General features: G+C 36.7%; 1 protein-coding gene across 4 annotated transcripts in view; it reads left to right on the forward strand.

The window, feature by feature from the left end:
* LOC132157357 (Golgi-specific brefeldin A-resistance guanine nucleotide exchange factor 1-like) overlaps positions 1-24,266 on the forward strand; it is a 91,086-nt gene that overhangs the window by 50,447 nt on the left and 16,373 nt on the right. For 2 of the 4 annotated variants that reach the window (XM_059566686.1, XM_059566687.1), the window contains exons 5-20: positions 5,110-5,228; positions 6,702-6,810; positions 7,198-7,258; positions 11,866-11,920; positions 13,818-13,853; positions 16,591-16,735; positions 19,661-19,878; positions 19,955-20,123; positions 20,207-20,418; positions 20,504-20,602; positions 20,686-20,880; positions 21,454-21,646; positions 21,769-21,909; positions 22,031-22,116; positions 22,206-22,408; positions 23,466-23,589. In XM_059566686.1, the coding sequence (XP_059422669.1) occupies positions 5,110-5,228; positions 6,702-6,810; positions 7,198-7,258; positions 11,866-11,920; positions 13,818-13,853; positions 16,591-16,735; positions 19,661-19,878; positions 19,955-20,123; positions 20,207-20,418; positions 20,504-20,602; positions 20,686-20,880; positions 21,454-21,646; positions 21,769-21,909; positions 22,031-22,116; positions 22,206-22,408; positions 23,466-23,589 (2,165 nt within the window). The remainder of the gene's footprint in view (positions 1-5,109; positions 5,229-6,701; positions 6,811-7,197; positions 7,259-11,865; positions 11,921-13,817; positions 13,854-16,590; positions 16,736-19,660; positions 19,879-19,954; positions 20,124-20,206; positions 20,419-20,503; positions 20,603-20,685; positions 20,881-21,453; positions 21,647-21,768; positions 21,910-22,030; positions 22,117-22,205; positions 22,409-23,465; positions 23,590-24,266) is intronic. The other 2 variants (XM_059566688.1, XM_059566689.1) reach the window with 1 other exon arrangement.

Consider the following 24,266-nt stretch of genomic DNA (forward strand, 5'->3'; position numbering starts at 1 on the left):
TGACAAACAACATATTTGGTTTGGAACAGGAGGGTTTTTAGATAAATAGAATGCAATTTTGAATCCCTTTAATGGTCTTTCATTTTTGTTGCACAAATGATTATAAAAACACAGCTCATTGGTCGATGTTAAAAACACATTTTTACACTTCTCAGTGGTGAAGTCCTGATGTAACTTGACCACAGTCACTGTTCCTGATGGCTGGACTGTATTTTCTCACTGACGCAGGAGAGCTTGTTTTGCAGCAGTTGTGAACGGCACAGACTGTCCTCTTCCTTGTTAGGGAAATATGGTCAAATGCTGCCAAAGTGTGAAAGGAGCATTCTGTTCAAGATACAAACCAAGGCATCTCTAATTTATAAAAAAAATACTATGACTGCAGTTGTCAAGCAGCTGTATGCTCTGCATAACTAAAAGATAATTTTACAAATATTTAATGGTGCTCAAAGTACAGAATCAATGGATTTCTGAGATGAGGATATTTTGTCCATTTGATTTCACTAAATTGCACATTGAATAAAGATCTAATTTAAACCTGGAAATAAACAAGAGTTTCAGGGTTTGGAAAAATGTTAAACAAAAGAAAAGTTATGATTTAAAACACAAAAATACTTAAAGGGTTAGTTCACACAAAAATGAAAATTCTGTCATTAATTACTCACCCTAATGTTGTTCCAAATAAGACCTTCGTTAATCTTCAGAACAGAAATAAAGAATTTCTAGATAACATTTTAGAGCTTTCTGGCTTTGCATAGACAGCAAGGCGATGAACAGTAGCACGTTCAGGACCCAGAAAGGTGGTAAGGATATCATTAAAATAGAATTTTCATTTTTGGTTGAACTATCCTATTAAGATTCTACACTATTTTTTGGTCATCAAATGAGTAAATGTGTGACACTGAGAAAAAAAAAATTACATTGTGCCCTGAAAAAAAAAAAAAAAACGATTCATTAAAAAGTCAATTATAAATAAATTAGACAATAAAATAACTGAGCTTAAAGTTTCACCGCAGGTTAATCAGAACTGATTTCTATCGGAATGCAATTGACAGTCAGACGGATGAAATAAATGAATCCGGACACTGAGAGCTGCTGTCATTGTTTCTGATCCGCCATGATGCCAGCATCTCGTCAGGAAGCTCAGGAAGGGTTGCTATGGCAACCTGCACTCCAGATCTGCTCTCTCTTTACATCTGGGATAAGGCATACAATGCATACATTCCCTACAGTACTAATGAAGCCATGCTCTCAAACAGTATTAGCAGAAGTACACCTGTTGTAAATATAGCATTTTTTTAAAGCAATTAAGTGTGCTTATTTTTTTATATTTTTTATGTTATTGGCTTAATTTTCTGTCAGGTTAGGAAAATGCTTTATGAATTGAAAGAACACTTATGCATATAATCAGTCTGTCTGTTTTTTGAATAACATACAGAATGTAGTCTTTTTTTCCTAGCAGAGCTTCAGTACTCTTTCTTGCACACATCTCTCTTTCTTCTCTCTCTCTCTCTCTCTCTCTCTCTCTCACACACGCGCAGAGCTGTGCTAATCCCAGGTGAGCACTCCTGACGAGCGTGACATATTAATGCACTCGTACGAGTGTGTGATTAAATGACCTTTAGGTATGTGAGAGGCTGTGTGCTGACTGATGGGTTATGCTCATTCAGACTGCACTAATCTGCCATGAAGAGTGACATTATCATTACTGCCAATTAGCATTCCATAGACATACAGTACAGCCATACACTATAGGCCTTACATTAACAGCTCTGATTGATTCACAACTTGCTCTGATACAGGGCTCTTCACTTTGGATCTTGGTTATAGACTGTAAATGATCACTGGTTTGTGTGGATGAGATGCTGAAGACTAACTTTACATTCCTGGGAACCAAAAATTATTTTTTGGTCGTCGTTGACAAATGTATTTATTTGTTTATATTTATTCATAACAGTAATGATCATGAATATGATGTGTGGACTCTGTCTATCCATCTATCTATCAAATACACTATATTTTAATATTTATTTATTCGTTTATTTACAGTTTTAAAAAATGTGATTTTAAATTTTTTTATATACTGTATATCACCTGTAGAGGACAGTGGGACTCAAGGAAAATGTATTAACTATTATTGTTGTTGTTATTTCCCTGAACACTGAAATCATATTTTCTAAATATACATGAACCAAAGTATGCGCATATGTGCTCAGCTATAAAATGAAATACATTACAGAATGTAGAAATGCTGTTTATATATCATTTTGCTAATAATTTATGTATTTGTGTATGGAAAAGAAAAATTTTGTTCTCTAAATGTAATATTCTCATAGATGATTATTGGTTTTGTATTAATACAATATTTTAGTAATAATGTGTTTTGGAGATACTAATAATAGTAGCTTTGAATATCTCATATTACATTGGAATTTTTTGTTTTTATACTATTTACCTGTAGTGTCTCCTCCACTTTTTTTTGTTTTTTAATTGTTTGCTCAGATGTATTTTTTAAGACAAAATGGAAAAATCTGTTTTTCATGTCCAAAACCTTAAACTTTTGGTTTCTCTAAAAAGACTAAGACTCTAAAAAGTTTTCTGTAAGATGCATCATAGTCTTGACAAAACCCAAATGTCCTCTACAATGGACAGAAGTGAGCTGCTAGTCCTGAGAGGTTACTGAAGTCTCTTTGGAGAGTCGACTGTTCAACTCACTCAATGACAGTACAGAGACAGAATACTGCCATCTATTGGCCAGACACATGAAAACAGTGAGATTCGGTATGTTTTGAGGATTCACGAACATTCACCGGTCCTACATCAGCATACAGAAGTTGTGACCAGCTCTTTTTGATGTATTTTGCAATTTTGGTTGCCAAATGATCGAACCGAGCACTTCTTTTGAAGCAGGAGTATTTCTGTTTTCTCACCAAGTGTCACAACATCTGATTTTCATCAGTCAAATGCACCAGGCCTGTCCTGCTGTTGGTGTACAGTGAGACCTGAGCTCTTCCAGCACACTGGGGGGTCTGACTTCCACCAAACACACACACCCCCACCCTGTGAATTTGTTTGGCGAGAGCTAATTCCCCTCAATCTCAGGCCTGAGGTCGGTGGGCTCGGGGGGACGGCCGTATTGACAGATATCCAGATCCCACTTTTCCCACTCTCCCTTTCCCACTCTTCTTTTTCCCAGGCCGGTACTCAGACCAAAGGCTCACTTACACAGCCACTTATCCCTCTAAAAACTACAACAGCCGCACACACACATCAATGTACGTGGAGTGTTTAGTAAAATGCTCTTCAGATCCTATCTAGTTAAAAAGTTGGGACCGGTTTAAAAAAAAAAAGTTACATAATTTGTGACACGATACACCAGATTTCAAGCAGATCAAAAATGGACATAAGCTAGATTAGTGCCCATGCACGCATGGTTTAGGGGTTAACGCAGGCTTGCTTTTCTGCGGTGAGCAGTTCTTTCACTTAAGGGACACCCTGGTGTCTGAATGTACTTTTACTTAACCTTTTAGTACACGACAGCTGTTTGAACCTCTTTGATAGTCTCATACACATGCACAAAGACCCTCCAGCCCCACCCAGACTTCAGTTATTTCAACAATGACTCTCCCGCTTGGCTGTGTAGACCGTGCCAAATGAGGATTAGTATTTTAGATGACTTCTGATGTTGTGCTGAATAGACCGTGGCTCTTGTTTCTGTGGAAATGGGCCGTTTGGAAGGGGGTCCCATGTTTATTGTGAGCCCGCCTCTTCTTCGCTGTTTGGTTCACTCATAGATTTTCACTCGAAATTTAGTTGCTCAGTCACTGTTTTTTAACTCTGTAAACAGAGATCTGTAAAAAGAAAAAAATAAGTATACGGATGTTTAAACCCATTTAAATTTGTATTGTCAAAGAGGCAAAACTTATGGACTGCAGCTTTAAATGTTTTCAATTTAATATATTTATAAATGATTACTAGTTTTGTATGAATTAATACAATTGTGTTTTGGAGAAAACTTTGTAATAAAATAACTTGGAATTGTATTATTCAGTTTTTATACTATTTACCTGTAGTGTCTTTTCTTTTCTTTGCACTTCTGATCATTTTTAAGCATCATTACTATAAATATATAACAAACATATAACTATATAAAAGAACACATACTGACTCCAATCTTTTCAATTATTGTGTATATAGTATAATAAAAATGTTATATATAGTAACTATATAGTAATTAAATTTAAATGCACATTATTAAATAGTTTGTGTCTTCATTTATTTAATCCAGTTGTTTCTCTGTGTTTGATAGTGTCAGAACAGGTAGGCTCTTGTAGTAAAGATTGGAAGTGTTGGCAACAGTAACAGGGGGCGGGGCTTAGCAGAGGGTCAACACACAAGCTCCTCCCCCATATCTGACAACATTTTGCATGACGGTGGTAGAAATGAACCTGGCTTCAACTAGTGTATTTGCCCTCCTATTTAATCACTGGGCAATTATTAAAGAGTTGGGTGATTTGAAGCCCTTCTCCAGACCTTAATAACTATCTGGCTTCTCACTCAGAGTTCAGATTAAAGGCTGTCCTGTCTCAGTCTCTCTCTCTCTCTCTCTCTCTCTCTCTTTCTTTCTGTGTGCTATTTGCCTGCTAATAAGTGGAATGCACTCTTGTGTCAAGGCTTTACCTGCAGTCACAGCCCTAGCCTCCTCCCCAGGCAGCCTGTGCTTATTAGTTAATGAAATGCTCTTTAAAGGCGATGGGAAAGAAAAGGTAGCCTGGCTCCAGCTTGCTATCTGGCCCTACTTGGGTTTCAAAACATCGTTGCCTAGACAGCCAATTTACCAAGCCATCCACAAAAGCGCACACATCTGGTGATTAGATGTCAGATGGCTGTTCGGCGTTCTTCACCTGGAGCGTGGTCAGTTGAGAGCGATGTGGGGGTTGAACCAGTGACCAGGTTAATTGTGTAAGATTAATCATGTAACCACGGTCATGTCATTATGACCCACGTACAGCTTTATCTGGCTGAGAATCAGGAGCATTAATGAGAGAGTGAGGGGGAATATATTAGGATATTTTTAGTTTGTTTTAAATTTCACGTCCCTGTCCTCCACAGATGCCAATCATGAAGGGGCAGCAGAGGGCATCGAGAACATGGCTGACGCAGTCACACATGCAAGGTTTGTGGGCACAGACCCTGCCAGTGATGAGGTGGTGCTGATGAAGATCCTCCAGGTAATGCAATAGAAAACATTTTTGCAATAGAAAACATTTTTATGTAATAAATAATAATGATCATGAATATTTTCAATAATAATATTCATTATAAATATGTTAAAATAATTGAATAAACAAAAGATATCTTAATACATATTTTTTAATGATTGTTATTTATGGTTGTTTAATATTTTTAGTTATCACTTAACCAAGGATGCATTTATTTGATCAAACATAGAGTAAAAACAATTCTATTGTGAAATAATATTACAGTTTAAAATAGATCACATTTTAATGTAGACTAGTCACTTTTGAGAAAAATCAAATTCGAACGGATATCGAATATCATGCAATGTATTCGAATATATTCGAATATCTACGTGCCCGCCCCCCCGCACATAAAAAAACAACAACACCATAGCCTAATGGAGATTCAATCACAAATGTATTAACAGTGAGTCATAAACAGGACTATCTGGATTATTATTATTTTTTTTACTTTGTTTGAAACAGCAGGTTATCAACTTAGAATATCAACTTATATGAAGTGCCACTATGCATATCCCACAACATTAGGCTAAATGAAAAAAAGAAAAGAAAAAAAATCGATTCAGAACAGGCACAAACAATAACGTGACAGCTTAAACAGCAGCAGGAGTAAGGCATATAGCCTAGCCTAATTCATTTATTAATATTGTTAGCAAGAAACACCAGTCTATCAACTTGATCTGGATTTAAGTGCAGCTCTCTTTTTATTTACAATGTTCCCCGCGGTGGAGAACACGCGTTCGGAGCGCACAGACGTACAATACGTCTAGAGTGCCCTCTACTGGATAAGATGGCAAAAAATAAAATAAAAAATGGTCTAATCATAGACTTTAAAAAATGCGCTACACATGGCATTTAAAAAAAAACAGATATTTTATTTATAGTTCGATTTCGGATATTTCACGTCATGTTCGAATGCATATTCGAATATCGAATAAAAAGTAACAGCCCTAATTTGAAGTGGATCAAAGCCTTATATCAAAGTTAACCTTAAACCAAATTGCGTTCTTGTCTTAGAACAACTTTGATGATCCACTTCAAGTGTTGACTACAATATTTAAAAAATATGAAAATGAATTTTCAGCATCATTATTCCAGTCTTCAGTGTCACATGACCCTTCAGAAACCATTCTAATATGATGATTATCACTATTGAAAATTATTCTACTGCTTATTTTTGTGGAAACCATGCTGCTTTTTTTTTCAAATTGTATTTATTGTAACATTGTCTTATCTCTATTATATTGTACATAAACATCAGTGTATATATAACAAATAATATTTGTACTTATAAAATAAAATTGCAACATTTAAAATGCAAAAATCTGTGGAATCAGATGATTAATCTGATAAACCAGTCTGAAATGCATCCAGATAAGTGGCTTGATTACAAGATTTTATTATATATCTTTTTTTGAATCATTATTATATTATTATTTCCAGGTTTTAAGGAGTTTGCTGCTGACTCCTGTTGGAGCCCATCTGACCAATGAATCTGTTTGTGAGATCATGCAGTCCTGTTTCCGTATATGCTTTGAAATGAGATTAAGTGGTAAGTGGAGTTAAGTGGAAACTATAAAATGTGTCTATTTATTTTCTTTGTACTTTTCCCTTTTCTGTTGTCATCTCAGCTGGGAGAGCATGGTTTTTGTAATGCCAAGTTCATGAGTTTGATCCCCAGGGGGAAGTGTATGCTTAAAGTGCATTGTAAATAGCTTTGTCTAAAATCTAAATGTTGTTCATCCTGAATCTTGAGCTGCTCAATATGTGAATCTGCCTCCTGTGCTCTCAGGACTGTAATAAACCTCTGCTCTAATCCTGACCAAACAGAATCTGGACTCTGAGCCCCTGAGGTGCTGCTCTTGTCCTTTGGACTAACATTTCCCTTTCTTTCTCTCTCTTTTTTTTCTCCTCTGGTTCTGCTCTTTTTTCATCACAGAGCTGCTGAGAAAGTCAGCTGAGCACACGCTGGTGGACATGGTGCAGCTGCTCTTCTCCAGGTAACTAAAGAGAGAATGGAAGAGGGGGTGTAGAGATGGGGATTAGGAACAGAGTCATGTTCTTGCTATTTCACATAATCAAACCAAACCTGAGACCAAACACAACAGGAACTGGGTCTGTCTCCGTAACAGGCTCTGGTTTCACTCTCAGGCCTCTCTCAATTAGCTCTGGAGGTTTCCGACTTCCCCCTCACACGCAGATAGGGACAGGTGAAAGCATCAGTCTCTGACAATGCGAAGCATTGCTAATTAGCAGGCCCACACAGAATCTGCTGCTGCAGTGCCCTCTCTCTGGACCACAGTGTATGGGGGGGGGGACTTTTAAATGTTTTTGGAAGGCTCTTATGCTCACTAAGGCTGCATTTATTTGATCAAAAATACCAAAAATCTGCAATATTATATTGCTATAAAATGCAATTAATTCCTGTGATGCAAAGCTGAATTTTCAGCATCATTACTCCAGTCGATCCTTCAGAAATTATTCTAATATGCAAATTTATTGCATTAAGAAACGTTTCATATTATCATTGTTGAAAACAGTTCTTTGAGTACAAAGTTCAACAGAATAGCATTTATTGAAATGTGTATATATATATGTGTGTGTGTGTGTGTGTGTGTATATATTTTAAACCGTGTAAAAGTCTTTACTCTTACTTAGTCAATTTAATAAAGTTTTTTTTATGATAATTTGACACTTATTTTAATCAATTTCATCATTTAAAACATTTCTTAAAAATAAATGAATTTAAATAAACCTTACTGCCCCCAAATGTTGAATTGAATTGTATATATTTCACTGATTTAATGAATCATCAGTATGTCCAATAGAAAAAGCTCCAAATAGGAGCGTAGTAAATGAATTCTGCTAAATATCACAGCGTTCCCTGTAAATCAGTGTGGAAAATGTTGAAAAAAGTGAACATTTAAAACCTTAAATTATTCAGGATTAGTGTTGTCAAAAGACCCGGTACTTCGGTACCAAGTCGGTACTACAAAAATTTAAATGTGACGGTACCAGGTTTCTTTAAGTACCGGTAGTACCGAGGTCCCGTTCAAACCCGGTTCAGCGCTATGATTTCCGCGAAGCAGAAAACGAGGACAGAATCTCAAAATCCAGTCATGAAACTTACATTTTAATATGGACAGTCATGGAATTTGTCAAAGTTAGCATAAATTAATCAAATCAAATCTCCATATGGACCAGTATCTGTAAATGTTAAGCCGCAAAAGTTGTTGAAATGAATCCGTGTTCTGCGCATCTCTGTGTGAATTAATGAATGGCAGAGACCTGTGGGTTTGTTTACTACATAGAATGAAGCGCTTGACGCTTGCATTAATTTCAGCATCTGAGCTTCAGAGTTCTCTCTCCATCAAGCGATCTGAACTTTTCAGTTCATTTTAATGGACGCACAGCGCACCTGTGTTTGATGTTCTGTAAACTCTTTGTGAAGGCGCACAACTCACCGTCGCTTTACTGATAGCGCTGTTTCTCACACATGCAAAGAGAGAGAGAGAGAGAGTCTTACCATGCTGAATCGACATGCTATATGTAAACTATTCTTTGTTGTCTTCTCCTAAGACAACAAAGAAGCTAATGCGCAAATGGCAATTTCATTGGCTGGCGCTGCTCTAGTACCGTCGCTGTTTTGATTTCAGCAAATCAGTTTGACCGAACGCAGACAACGTGATTAATATTCATGAACCCAGCAGCTCATCAATTCATAGTGCATTGTATATACATTAGGATGATAGTAGAATTAGTAGTAGTATTATCTTTTAATAATAATTAATATGATCGATTACTATTTTTTTTTTACTGAAACCCTCAATGACCAAAAATATCTTAAGCATCACCACCAGACTTAAGTTCAGTTAAAATGACAAATATGCATTTATTAGGCCTAAAAGTAAATTTTTACATAAAGGCATTGTGCTAGAAATATTACTATTATTTAGTAAAATGTATGTGATACTGCTACTACTGTTGAAAAAATATATAAAACTTTATTTTTTAAAGAAATAAATCACAATATTTCTTCCATGTTTTAATTTTAATAGCAAATCCCCTTTATTTACCAAAAATAAAATGTGTTTAAATTTCATAAATTAAAAGACGAATTAAATTTGGGTGGAACTTGTTTACTGTTTTTCATAATTATATAACTTGTAGAAAAACTTTAAACACAATTGTAAATAAGTATAAAGAATGGCATTGGTTTTATTTTTAGTGCTAAAAAGTTATTTTTTTTTAATTAGCATATTTTTGTGTTTTGCTTTGGTACCAAAATTGGTACCGAGAACCGTGGATTTTCACTGGTATCGGTACCGAATACTTAAATTTTGGTACCGTGACAACACTATTCAGGATATCATTTGTCTACCAATGTTAGAATATGAAGAATATTAAATTCCAAGTTGATATTCAAACATTGCATTTTCCTGTAAAATTTGTAACATGGCCATAAATGTCTAGATACAAGTATTAAGTGCAGATATAGTTCACTGATATCATTATGGACTTGAAATGGCCCATATATCATAGTCCTGAACGATCTAGAAATATGTACTTTAAAATTTTAGCTCTGTCTAGTTCATATCTAACATGCAGCTCTATGATTGTGGTGTAATTGTGAGCAGAAGCCCTTAGTCTTCTCGTGCAGGTCATAGTTTACTGCTGTTCTAATGCAATAACATGATTATGGGGTGGCATTTATCAGAGGTGCGTATCCACTCGCATTAGACTTCCAGTCACATCCCGCACAGACGAGAGGATGAGACCGCGGAGCACATCTCACTCTACCCATCTGCATATAGATTAGGGACACACACACACTCACACACTCACTCACTCACTCACTCACACGTATGTATGCGCAACAAAGACATAATGATAAAATCAAGAGATAAGATCTTAATAAAAAATAAAAAAACGGATCATATTTATGCATTAAAAAGAAGCATCTGAATAATATGTGTTTTGACCCGCTTTTCATCCCGTGTAAACAGCCTCTGTTTGTTTTTATTATTTCACACATTGTAAACGTCCTTCAGATGAGTAGCACTCATTAATCATTTTTAATTATAGCTGATAACGCCTTTTAATTTCAGAAATGCACACACACACACACACACTCACAACCTGAGTTTGCCGCTCCCATTGTGCATGTTCTTATTGCCCAGACCCTCTTGTCCACGTCGCCTTCACAATGAGGGTGTGAAAGGCCTTAATAATGAGTGTGAGTATTTCTGTGAGACTAAGGGTAATAAGCAGTGAGTGTAGTGTGTGTGTGTGTGTGTGTGTGTGGTCGAGAGAGCCAGAGTAATGAACAGCGGATCTTATTGAGTGCTCAGAAGGAGGCTTAAGCAGCCTGCTGAAAGCATTAGGGATGTTAATCTGTTGGACTCACAGATCATCCTATAATCAAGCCGGCAAGACAACACTCCATTAACGCACAGCAGAGTTAACATCAGGAGCCGTCTCTCCCAGCCTGCCTGTGCGAGCGCTGACATCTTACTCGAGGAAAAGCCGCAGTGTCCACAAAACACGCACACACGCAGACAATGCGTTCGAGGCTGAGAACATCATCCATCTAATTCAGCTAATGAACCAGCGCAGGGGGTCAAAAGTCACGCCCTGGGAACAGGGATGCTGATCTTGCGGACAATATTTCCTCTCCTCCGATGTGGTTTTAGAGAGGTTTTTCCGAATGATTATTCTGAATGAGTTAATTAATCTGCAGTTTGGGAAACTACTACATGTGGCTCGAATTTTGCTCCGAACACTTGGAGGATTTAATTTTCAGACTTTTTAATGCCAAAGCCCCCAGAAAATGACAAAACCCTTGCAAGGGACCCCTTTTCTAAAATATATGAGGCAAATATATGTCATCTTTAAAATTTCACAGATAAAGACAGATATATTTTTTTTACTTTGCATTAAATTGAAAACATTTGAATCTTAAAATAATGTAAATAGTTATTCGTTATATTTGAGAGTATTTATTAATTATTCCATCTAGTCTTTAGAAAGTAAAATAATGCCAAATAATGCATATATATATATATATATATATATATATATATATATATATTACATGTTTTAATATCTTGTCTTTTTTTAAACCTATATTTGAATAACATTCTTATGTATTTTACATATATGTTAACTTTGACAACTATAAATAAGTTTTCTAATGTTTTTTTTCCCCATTAAAATAAAAATCCCCGACCCCTAAGCACCTCCTTGCAGCCCCTTAAAGTCAAGTCAAATTTATTTAATTCTATGTATATTATTTACATTTATTTGTACAGATTGTTTCAATGCAATGTTAATGTTGCAATATTTAGCAATTATGAAACGTGAATTTTAGATGACAATAGTGTTAAAATATAGATCAATTTAGTGTAGTATTAATTCAGTTCTGTAAGTATAAATTTGATCAGTTATGAAACAAATTCAATATTCGAATTCTAAGCTTGTCTGGAGTTTGAAAATCCCTGATTTTGTACATTAGAGAATCATTTTAAAATATATTAGTAATAGTTAAAAAATGCAAAAATTTATACATGCAGTACCTCTCCGTAATATTGTAATATTTGTTTTTCAGATTGCCACAGTTCAAAGAGGAAGCCAAGAGTTTTGTGGGCACAAACATGAAGAAGGTAAATATAAAATCCTCCCCAGATCACCATTCTCCCTCCAGACCCTTTTCACCTGTTTCCCATCTGCCTTCCTCATTTCTCATTTACTTTGAGCTTTGTTACGTAGAGGTCTCCATACCCATAAGTGAGGTCAGTAGCTGTTGCATAATTATTATACCTGTGTGTGTGTGTCATCAGGTCAGGAGATGGAAAATAGTAGGCTATGTAGTGAGAGTTAACTGTGTTTTCCAGCTACAGTTGGTTCTGTATTTGAAAGACCTTTGCTTCTTTTCATCTCAATTGTTTAGGGATCAGATTTTCTCTCTTCTCCTGTCTTTTCATACCTGATTTTTGTTGTTGAGTTCATCCTGTGCCCATTTGCCTGTTCCAACTCGCAGATCCCAGGCTGTATTCTGGACACACAGGATTTTATTTATGCAGATCAGCCTAGAAACACCAATCAGACGGGCTTAGAGAGGGTATAGCACATTTACATGCATTAAAACAGCAGTTTTTATTGGGTTGCAGCTAGTGCATTTAAATACGCCGGGATGCATGGCTTTATGTTTGAATGCATGGTGGGGAGGTTCGCTAAGGAATTAAAGCAGCCATTTTTCAAAGCAACAAAAATTGAGTTATCTTTTTATGATGATATTATCAATCCAGTACAATTGAGGCTATTTTGACAACATCTGTGGCATGTAATTTCTTCCTGTTCAAAATGCTACTATTCAAGTTTCAAGACAAAATTTTGTGTCACCTAAACTGAAAAATTTGCTTGAAAATTGAATATAATTGTACTATTTTGACAGACAAAAAGCAGTTCGGAAAGTTGTGCTTCATAAGAGGTTTTTTATGAAACATTTATCATATCGCACTTCAATTTGAAGTCCATTTCCAAATTAACCCCAGTCAATTTTCTCCTACCAAATCATGCAGGCCTTTACTTTAAATAAGCAATTTAAAAGTAATAATTATACAAATTTAAAATGGTAAAAAAAATAGAAAAAATAAACACATTTACGAAGACAAAATTTTATGATTCTCTGCATGTCATACAAATGTGTTGTTAAATAATGATTTACTTATAATCTCAGGGGGTGCTTTAAGAAAATCTTTTCTCAAAGGGGTTTGGCTGGCAAAACGCTTGGGGAACCCTTGGGCGTTGTGCCACAGATGCTGTCAATGAAGCTTAACTTGTTCCAGACCCAAAATATCCCTTAAATGTTAAAGTAGCTATTTCTATGGATTGTGGAAGTTTTTTAAATATGGAAATATTAGTTTTTTTTAAATACTTCAAATGAGTATGAAGTGAATTTAGAGAGATGTCTCATTCTAAAGAAAGAATATTAGATGAACAGTCATGGGTAAACGATGTAACATACCTGTAGTTTAGTTCCAGCTTTATACTTTATGCAAATACACTGAGTTGAGGTGAAACCACATCAGGACTTTAATTTTCATATTTTCATCTTGGTTCCATAGATTCATTTGAATGTTACTTTCTGCATTTGAATTTATATTCATTCGAGTGGTTTTCTTTTTTCTTTTTAAAGACCAGAAATCCTATTTGACTGCCATTTTGCATGCTCTGTGTGTTCCTGGTCTGTTTATTGCACCTATTATTTTTTATCTTTGGTTAGTCTCCCCAGTTAATAGGTGTTTGTTTGTAACGTACGCTGAGGTGCTACTTCCCCCGTTTCCTCTCAGAGATGCATCGGTTTAATGTCATTGAATGAGCGTGTTATTGAGTTCCTGATAATGAATGTGTGTGCATGGATGTTGTCCTGGTATGCGTGTCGATTTCTCCCATGTTCACCCTGTGCATGAAGTTCTATGTGCTCCAATGTCATGCGTCTCCCTCTGAGCTTGTGACATGTCCATCACTAATCCCGGGGCCTGCCCCTTCTCTCCTGAGGCTTACAATATCTTATGGAAAAACAAACGAGTGCAGGTAAGGAAGAAGAGATCAGAATCACTTTAACCTTGTACAACCCCCGTGTATTTAACCTATGACAGTGTTTTGACAGTATAACAGGTCCAGGTTGGAGTTCTTTGTTACTTTTTTGGTCTCCTGTTGATGTTAGAATTCACTGAAGGCAGTGTTTCTTGAAAGCTAGTGAAACAAGCTGAGACCAGCATTAGATGGTTTTTTGATACCATTTCAGTTTTTAATGTATTTGAATTAAAAACACATTTAACTGCATTCTTCTGCATATGAAAAACCAGACTAAAATGCTTGACAGGTTCCTGCACCACAATAAAGTGCAATAATCGGGTTCTGGTAGTAATAATCCCATTCAGAGTTTGTTAATTGATGGTATGTGGTTTTGTTGTGGAATTCATGCTGAATAACTACGTCACCCATGATTCTAGAAATGATCAATCAGATAATTCGGCACAATAATGGATAAACTGATAATCAAATTATAATCATTCCTATTTGAGATTTTATTTTTTTATTTTTATTTTTTTTTTAGAATTACTGCACCTTCACATAAGCATAAATCACGAGTATAAATTTACCTTTCTCTAGTTTGTGTATTTATTATATTTATAATCTACATTAACAGTCTGTGTTACATGAAAAACTGTAAAAACCTTCATGAAGTTTTTTCTAAAAAGCAGTTTTTTTTTTCTTCTATTAAAACAACACACATTATGTTGTGGCACAGATGTTGCGTGAGTAAGTATTTATTCAGCACCCAGTGTGGAAAGAGCATGTGCGAAAGGTTGCCAGCTTAGAAAGATTAAGTAAAACACTGGGCAGAAAAATGTATCCATTTAAGAGAGAAGCTTTGATTAGGGAACCTAAACTCTTGACATCTGGCAACAACAAACATGAAAGCTTGTGGAGGCTTGTTACTAATTCAGGAGAAGGGAAATGTCAAAATAAATATTACAGACAATTATATTAAATTAATTTAGAAAAGCAGAAATTGCGATCATGAATAAAGTACAATTTATCTTGAAGCCCTACTTTATGGGATTCTAGTTCTTTCCAAATTAAAGCCATTGAATACACAGTCTTGTATGGGTAGCTGAGTTGTGAGCCTGCAATCTGTATTAAATGTGAAATAGTTAAAACACGCTAACAAACTCTGTTTTCAAAAGCCATTAATTCCACAAATGTGTTGATTTGTTACTGTAGAAAATAATTGTACTACTTGAATTTTGGAAATGAGGGTAACCATATTCTTAAACATCATTTTTGCTTAAAAAATGGACAAAGTAAACACATCTTTCTCAGGAATCACATCATTCTGTTCTGTTGTTCTGTGTGTGAAGCTGTGAAGACGTTTCTTCAAAAATAATTAAGTAACTGGTTAGGGCTGGGCGATATGGAGCAAAAAAAAAATCTCTCTATATTTTGCTATATCTCAATATACGATATATATCTCGAAAAATAACCCCCAAAAAACTACTGCAAAAACAAATGTGCCAAATATTACATGTTTAGGGCCCTATGAAACGTTTTATTTTTTTCTTCATATGTTTTATTGTTACCTAATTCTGTGTTTTAGCATGTGTAATTATTTAAATGCATAAAAACAAAATTATTTGAATAGCCTTATGTGAAATGTTTTTTTCCCTTCAGAAATTCTGTGTATTTAAATTTTTCTGGTTATCAAATGAAGGCATAAAACATTCATTTAATTTATCTTTTAATCATTTAAAATTAAGCAAACTTTATTTTTTTGGGTAAACAAAGGGGATTTACTATTAAAAATAAAATATGGAAGAAATGTTGTGTGATTTACTCCTTAAAAAAATATGTTCTTTTCATTTTAATAGTAGTAGTAGTGGGCTATGTACATTCTGCTGAACAATAGTAATAGATTTCTGGCAAATACTTTTATTTTGACGGGTTTACCTTTACAGTTCTGTGTATGTCTATGATGTGATATATGACCCTAGTTTTACTCAAATAAAATGGTCAAAAGCTCATGAAGTGTCTCTCAGAGCAGTCCTGGAGATGTTCCTCATGTGTTCACATCCTTATTTAGTGAGAGGACAGATGCTGAAATTACTGCGAGCATCAAACAAAATTTGACAAATTCCGTGACATTCCACGTTAAACTAAATTCAGTTTTTTATGACTGGATTCCGTGATTTCGTCTGTGTTTTCTGCATCGTGGAAATCATAAGGCCCTACAGTAGACATCTGCCTGCTGTTCGCAAGTATCTCCATATAATGGAGCCAGTTGTCCTTTTTTTTTTTTTTTTTTTTTTATAAGACTTTTTCTTTTTAGACTAGTTCTGTACACGCGAGGGGAGGGGGGTGAGCGAGCTGGGGCGAGCACAGCACAGAGAAGGCAAACAAGCAAAGTGGCGGAATCAGAATGAAATATAAACAATATATCGATATATACGATATGTCAAAATCCATATCGTGTTTAAAAAATATCTCGATATATTTTAAATATCGAGATATCGCCCACCCCTATAACTGGTACCATTTTTGTTGCTTCTCATTTCTATACAAATAATAACATCCTGTATGTAGATCACATTAGTTTTGCTGATTTAAACACGTCTTTTGATAAAATGCTATTTTTGCGTGGTGGCAATGTTTTTAATGGTAATTTGAGGTTTCATGAGATTGTTTTGGTCTTGCGCTCCTGCCTGGTTCTTTGAGCAGTGAACTGCAGCGTTTGGCTTGATTTAACAAGTCTGTGTTTGTTTTGAAGCTAAAGATGAGAGCCGGGGGAATGAGTGAGTCGTCCAAGTGGAAGAAACAGAAGCGTTCTCCTCGCCCCCCTCGTCACATGGTACGCAGTCCCTCAGGACAGATGGATTCAGGCCAGTCCAGCACCCTCACCAACAACCTTTCAGGTATACTGACATATAAGTTAGATTCAGCTTCTGTTTTTAAGACATTTACATTTACATTACTAATGAAAGTTTGGGTCTGCAATATTTTTTTAAGTGTCCTCTTATGCTCTCCAAGGCTGCCTTTACTTGATCATATTTTCAGTAATATTGTAAAATATTATTATAATTTAAAAATAAAATAATTTATTTGAAATCGAAATCGTGTTAACGCTTTACAATAAGGTTCCATTAGTGAAAGTGACGTGACATTCAGCCAAGTATGGTGACCCATACTCAGAATTTGTGCTCTGCATTTAACCTATCCGAAGTGCACACACACAGAGCAGTGAACACACACACACACTGTGAGCACACACCCGGAGCAGTGGGCAGCCATTTATGCTGCGGCGCCCGGGGAGCAGTTGGGGGTTCGATGCCTTGCTCAAGGGCACCTAAGTCGTGGTATTGAAGGTGGAGAGAGAACTGTACATGCACTCCCCCCACCCACAATTCCTGCCGGCCCGGGACTCGAACTCACAACCCTTCGATTGGGAGTCCGACTCTCTAACCATTAGGCCACGACTTCCCCCATTAGTTAACTAACAATGGAAATATTTCTAAAGCATTTATTAATCTTAGTTTGTTAATTTCTAATTTCTAAGCATTTACTATTGTTGTATTCAAATCAAAAGTTGTATCTGTTAATATTGTTTAATAGATCTGAGCTAACATGAACTAGCCTGACTATGTCAGACTTCATACTTCCGCTCAATTTCAGTTAGCTTCTGTACTCAGTCTGAGATGGCAAACCATCTCCCAGTTTTCCTCCGGCTCCAAAACAGCCGGCCAATCAACGAACAGAGGGTCATAGTTTAGGTTAGGGAAATCGAAAACAGACACAGAGACACAGGATGCAATTCACTCTGTTGTGGAGAATATTCCCGGCATTTGCCAACTGAAGCCTGAACAGGAAGACTGTTTGTTTCACATTTTGAATGGAGGTGAAGTTGTGGCCCTACTCCCGAGTCGCGACAGGTTTTGGGAAAAGTTAAATTTATCAACTGTTACCGATGTTCAGCGAGAAACTGGCCAAAGTCCCGCAAGGCGAAAATTGTGATTGTGAACTGCCATGTTCACCCCGGTATTTCGCTCGATGGTTTTGTTTTCGCAGCATTCCTGTGTTTACAGTAGACTTGTGCCGGTATTCGGTAATGCAATATATTGCGGTGATAAATATGCACGATATTGTTATCGTGGGCACTTCTAAATACCGTGAATAAATATACATTACAAATTATTCAGAATTTGGAATGCATTTTAAGAATATTATTCCCATCAGCTGCTTAAAATGCACAACATCGCTGTATCCTGCTTGAAAGAGCGCTCTGATGTAAACAAGCACGCATGAGAAGCACATGGAGGAACACGTGAGACGCACTGAATGAAAGCACATTCACTCTCTGACAGCAGATGGCGCTAAATGCAGCCCTTACCCTGTAAACATAAAAATAATCTTTAACCATTCAGATTTGTGTTTCCCCTATGGTGTTTATTACAGTGCCAACTACTGAAATATTTAGACTTAATAGGCTATTTATCTTCAAACATTAATTTTTTTTTTTAATCTAGACTACAAATGCCCTAGATATTGTTTGAAAGTGTTTTGATAATTTATTGTACATTTACACTTTATATTATGGCTTCATTAGTTAACATAAACTGCCAATGAAAAAAGTATTCTGATCATTCATTAATCTTAGGTATTCCAATATTTAATAACACATTGTTAAAATTGAAAGTTGCAACTGTGTTATTTAATGAGCTAACATGAACTAAGACTTTTAAATTTTTTTAACAAAGATTAATAACATCTATATCAAATTTAGCTATTGCTCATTGTTTAGCTGTGCATTTATTGAATGAGCAGTATACAATGTCCGAACTGATTACACTATATTTTATGTATTGCACTGTATTTTATGTAAAATCATTTTCTATTTTTAAACTGTCTTAAATTCATTTTAAGTCAATTTTTAAATCATTTTCATTTTCAAGTTCTTAAATTGCTTGTTTTATTTTTGTGATTATTTTTCTTCATGATTTTTTTTTTTTACTTTCTTTTTGAATCACCATTGTGTACGAAATGTGTTATAAATAAACTTGCCTTGCCTTGAATGTGAATCCATTAACTAAGGTTAACTAATGAGGTCTTACTGTAAAGTGATAACTATTGGTTTTTATAGTTCTTTTGAACTTTGTGTATAACATTTAACTTTTATATATTTTTCTGTATTGCTTTATTGTTTTAAATGTTTAGTTATTTTTGTTATAAGAAAAAAGTTATTCAACCTGTTATACTGTATTATGACCACTTTTTAAAACAAAATGTTAATACCGTGATAATACCGTATACCATGATAAAAGCATTATCAATTAAACGCAACAGGAAAATTTGATACCGGCATATCCCTAGTTTACAGTGGAAGTTCTAGGCGGCTGAGCCAGCGCATAACACGTGTCATAACCAAACGTTATGTGATTGGCTTATGGGTAACCAATGATTTTAAACTTCAGACAAGCGCCCTCCACGAGAAAGAAAACGCTTGTCAGTTATGCCCTTCCAGACTCTGTCTACGAAGCAAAGCGAAGTAGCAGAGTTTGGTATTACCATGCTAAACATGAATTATGTACAGCTGTATTTTTATTAGCTAATGTAAACAAAGATCAATCATTGAAGTAACAAATATATTGCTTAGTGTTAATGTTAATGCAATAACTAATGCAAATTAATGGGACTTGACTTGAACCAAAAAGGAATAGTGAATACCTTCACTAAAATGTATTTATAATCATCCTCTGAACATTCAGTATATCATCCTGTTTTTTGATGTTAAGAAGAATAGCATGTCCTGTCACCCTGTCCTCATCCCACTGTGTCTGTTTCAGGTGGAGTTCCTTTCATAGAGCAGCACAGTGGAGGTTCTTCCACTTTTCCTGGTTCAGACAGTGCAGCGTCCTCCATCTCCAGCCCCACTGCTGACAGTGGCTTAGACACCGGCTCTAAAACCACATCAAAGGAAGATCTCACAGACCTGGAGCAGAGCAGCTCAACGGCAACCACTCCCATGACACCCTCCGCAGAGCCAGGCAGACTTGAGTCACAGGTATCCCTCAGAGCGTCAATAAACTATCCAAGTGCACGTGTTCAGAGCTTGATGTTATGGTGCTCTGTCTCATCAGTATGAGGGCAGGGAAGTGGAGCGTGCTCAGTCGGCCTCAGTCGAGTCCATTCCTGAAGTCCTGGAAGACCGAGACTTGCTGGCTGACCAGTCGGATTCAGCATCGGTTCACGACATGGACTACGTGAACCCGAGAGGTGTGCGCTTTACACAGTCCACCCAGAGAGAGGGTAAGAGGAATAGTGTATCCAAAAATTAAAAGCCTGACGTCAAAAATGGCTTCACACCAATTGGTACCATTGTGTTTCTCCAGGTGCTGCTCTAATCCCGTACGGTCTCCCGTGCCTGAGAGAGCTCTTCCGGTTCCTCATCTCTCTCACCAACCCACATGACCGCCATAACTCCGACGTGATGTTGCACATGGGCCTCCAGCTATTAAACGTGGCTCTAGAAGCTGCACACATCGCCCCCTACCAATCATTGCTTTGTCTTGTCAAAGATGAGCTCTGTAGGCACCTCACACAGGTGAAACTTGGTTCTTCTCTAATCTAACTTGTGCATTTCTCTGATGTTTCCAGCTGTAGTAAATATTCTCTGTGTCTCTTTGTAGTTGTTGAGCGTGGACCGAATGAATCTGTATGCCGCCTCCATACGCGTGTGTTTTCTTCTCTTTGAAAGCATGCGAGAACATCTGAAGTTTCAGCTTGAGGTACGTGTCTGAATGATGATCTTTCTGTGGTTAAATATAAGCGGTCTCAGATGTAGGAAGTCACTCTTCGTATGTCTCCATAGATGTACCTGAAGAAGCTAATGGACATCATTACCTCAGAGAACCCCAAAATGCCCTATGAGATGAAGGAGATGGCTCTGGAGGCCATCGTGCAGCTCTGGAGAATCCCCAGCTTTGTCACAGAGCTCTACATAAATTACGACAGTGACTTTTACTGCTCCAACCTGTTTGAGGACCTCACCAAACTGCTCTCTAAGGTGAGCCACTCCAACTCGGGGACTAGTGAGAAAGAAGTGGACCTGGAGTCATTGGATACTATTTGGTGCCTCTAGTTATGTAAAGTTTAATTGCATTACCTTTTGATAAATATTTTGTGAGCTACACAAAGTAGAAAAAAAATAATAACAATGACATAATAATGGATTGAAAATTTATCAGTTGTGGAAAATACAATTGGTTAGATTTTGAGAAATTATTTAATTAATAGTTATTTTATTTATAGTACCTAAAAACCTTAAAAACAATTATATTAACCTTGGTTTGTGTTATGATTCTGTGCTCCTGGTTCATAGCAATATTTAAAACATTTAAGCAGTTAAACTGCCATGGGTTGATGATTGCTTCGCCAATTCAAATTTTTCGAAGAAACCTTTTTACGAACACATTGCTACAAGGAGTAGGCTACATACTTTAGCAAAATGCATTACACTGTGATTTATTTTGATCGTTTTTTTATTACCATTATTATTTTTCTACAAGAGAGATTTCACCTCTAATAGAATTTCCTGAATGTTTCTGACGTTATGATGAATAGTGCTTTTGTACTCCAGAATGCCTTTCCAGTGTCTGGGCAGCTCTACACAACCCATCTCCTGTCACTCGAAGCCCTGCTGACTGTGATTGACAGCACAGAGGCTCATTGTCAGGCCAAAATGCTCAACAGCGCTGCACAGCAGGACCAATCAGAATCAACGACTGTAGAAGGAGACACTTCGGTCAATACGATCACTGATTCAACAACAGGTGGGCAGGATCAAGAATCCCAGAGAGACACTAACAGAAGCGATGTGACAAATGTATAAAAGATATGAGCTTTTTTGTTTCTCATAATGGAAAACTCTTCTTCCTTTGTCCACTGCATACAGAGGCTGGCAAATCTGCAGCCAGTTCTAATGGGCAGATTGCTGTAGTGTCAGACACCTGGACTGCCTGTCCTCCCACTAGTGGTCATCTGATGGCAGAGAAGATGAGATTAGGTAGACAGGACCTGGAGGAGACAGAGACGGGTACCTTTCTGATGTTTTGCCTGTGAAATGCAACAAACATCCAAGAAACAATACTCACTGATTTGCAATAAACATTCAAGGATTTAAAGTAATCAAATGCTGCTTTGTCTTGATCCTGCAGAGAAGAAAAGCTTGAAGAAGCCTCATCGTTTCACTAGCTGTCTTCCAGACTCTCAGGAACTTTTAGAGATCAAGAACAAGAAGAAGGTGAGCTGTTCATGTGCAGTTATTTACTTTACAAATATTAAAACCTTAAAATCTGTACTAAAATAACATGTTTTCATCATACTTCACAGCTTCTGATCACGGGTACAGAACAGTTCAATCAGAAGCCCAAGAAGGGCATTCAGATCCTGCAGGAGAAAGGCCTGCTCAGCAGCCCCATGGACAATAATGAAGTGGCCCAGTGGCTGAGAGAAAACCCCCGCCTGGACAAGAAGATGATCGGAGAGTTTATCAGTGACCGCAGGAACACTGACCTGCTCGACAGTTTTGTCAAGTAAACCTCCTCTTTAAAACATGTTTTTTGGCATGAGGGTTAGCCTGTAGTATGTTAAATCTTATGAAAATGAAGAAGAAAAGTTAAGGTCATATTTCACACCTGAAGAAAAAAGAAATTCTGTTCACTGTAAAAACAGTTAAACCCATTTTAGGATTACTTTAAGAAAAATAGTCACACTGTATTTTAAGGTCTAATTCTCACTACTAACAAACCACTAACTACGACTTCTGCATCAACAAACTCCTAATTTGCTGCTTACTAATAGTAAGGGAGTTGTTAAGTTTAGGTATTGGGTAGGATAAGAGATGTACTGTAGAATATGGTCATGCAGAATATGTGCTTTATAAGTACTAATAAACAGCCAGTGTTAATAATAGGCATGCTAATAAGCAACTAGTTAGTGAGAATTGCTCCATAAACTAAAGCGTTAACAGAAAAACAAAAATCTTATTATAATGTGGAATAAAATGTGGAAAATGTACTCTATTACAGTAATAAAAAAATCGAATGAGAATATAACCACTGAATATTTAAAAGCATAGTTCACCAAACATCTCATCCTTGAAAGAAAAACACTTGCCCTCATGTAGTTCCAAAGTCTTTTTCATCTTCACAAAACATGGTATTTGTAATGAACCCTGAGAAACTTCTGTCTCTCCACTGAATGTCAATGCAACTTTCAAGCATCAAAAAGTTAATAGACAGTTTAATCCAGGCCTTCTGAAGAAATTATTTTATGTGATGTACAGATTTAATTTAGTTTTTTTTGTTGTTGCACATAATAAGTGCCTATAAGTATGTGTATAAATCAATATGGGCATGGTCCTAAAATAATAATAAATAGAGTAATTACAGGCTTAAAGTGAGTTGGTAGGGCCATTAAATCAAGTAGTTGAGATGGTTGTTGTGTTAACATTTGTCAACACCAACTTCTTGTTTTTCCAAGTCTAAAGTCTGAGTCTAAAACCTGAAAATTGGAAGTGATCCTTTATGGAGCTGGAGATGATAATAATACCTTAAAGTTATGTGAAGGCCATCTCTATCTCTTCCTCAGCACGTTCACCTTCCAGGGCCTGCGCATAGACGAGGCGCTCCGCTTGTATCTGGAGGCATTCCGTCTTCCTGGCGAAGCGCCTGTCATTCATCGGCTCTTGGAAACCTTCACTGACAACTGGCAAGTAAGTCAGCTGCCGCACAAGCACGGACTGGCAAGGACTGACATGAATATATATACACTCGAGCGGGAACACACACATATATACTCTTTAAATAGGTTGTATGTTCGCTGCAGTCACAGACACAAGCATTCTTACAGTTCTTCCATTACCACACTCCAAGGCAATCCTGGCCACCAACTGGCCCCATCATCAGGTAATTAGGGACAGCAGAACAGCAGTTCGTTTGGGATCAAGGACGGGGTCATTAGTCACGCAGGTAGCCGGGGTAGAGGAAAATGTTGCACCGCGAAGTGAGACACATCCATCTGGCCTGCAAAAAAGCAGCTCAGGCGATCCGAGGACATTTCGAACACGCTCACTTACTGCATCTTAAAGGCAGCTCTCTGCGTGTGACCTGGAAAGTATTTGTAGAAAATTATTTTCTTAGGCGCCATTCTCAATCACAACATAGATATAGGGGGTTGTGCCCTCCCCGAAGCAGCGATGTATCGAAACCCGAATGGATTCAGTGTCTGACATTTACACTAGTCAGAGATCCCGGAGGAATTACTGTGCCCTTTTATGTTTTTCTAGTGGCGAATGATCTTCAGCACGCTCCTGTAAAGATACATATTAGGTGATTTGATGATGCTATTCTTGAGCTCGCAGTCAATTGTATGGTCTTGTTCTTTTGTGTG

This window comes from Carassius carassius, chromosome 14 (assembly GCF_963082965.1).
Source record: "Carassius carassius chromosome 14, fCarCar2.1, whole genome shotgun sequence".
In the NCBI taxonomy this organism is placed as follows: Eukaryota; Metazoa; Chordata; class Actinopteri; order Cypriniformes; family Cyprinidae; genus Carassius; species Carassius carassius.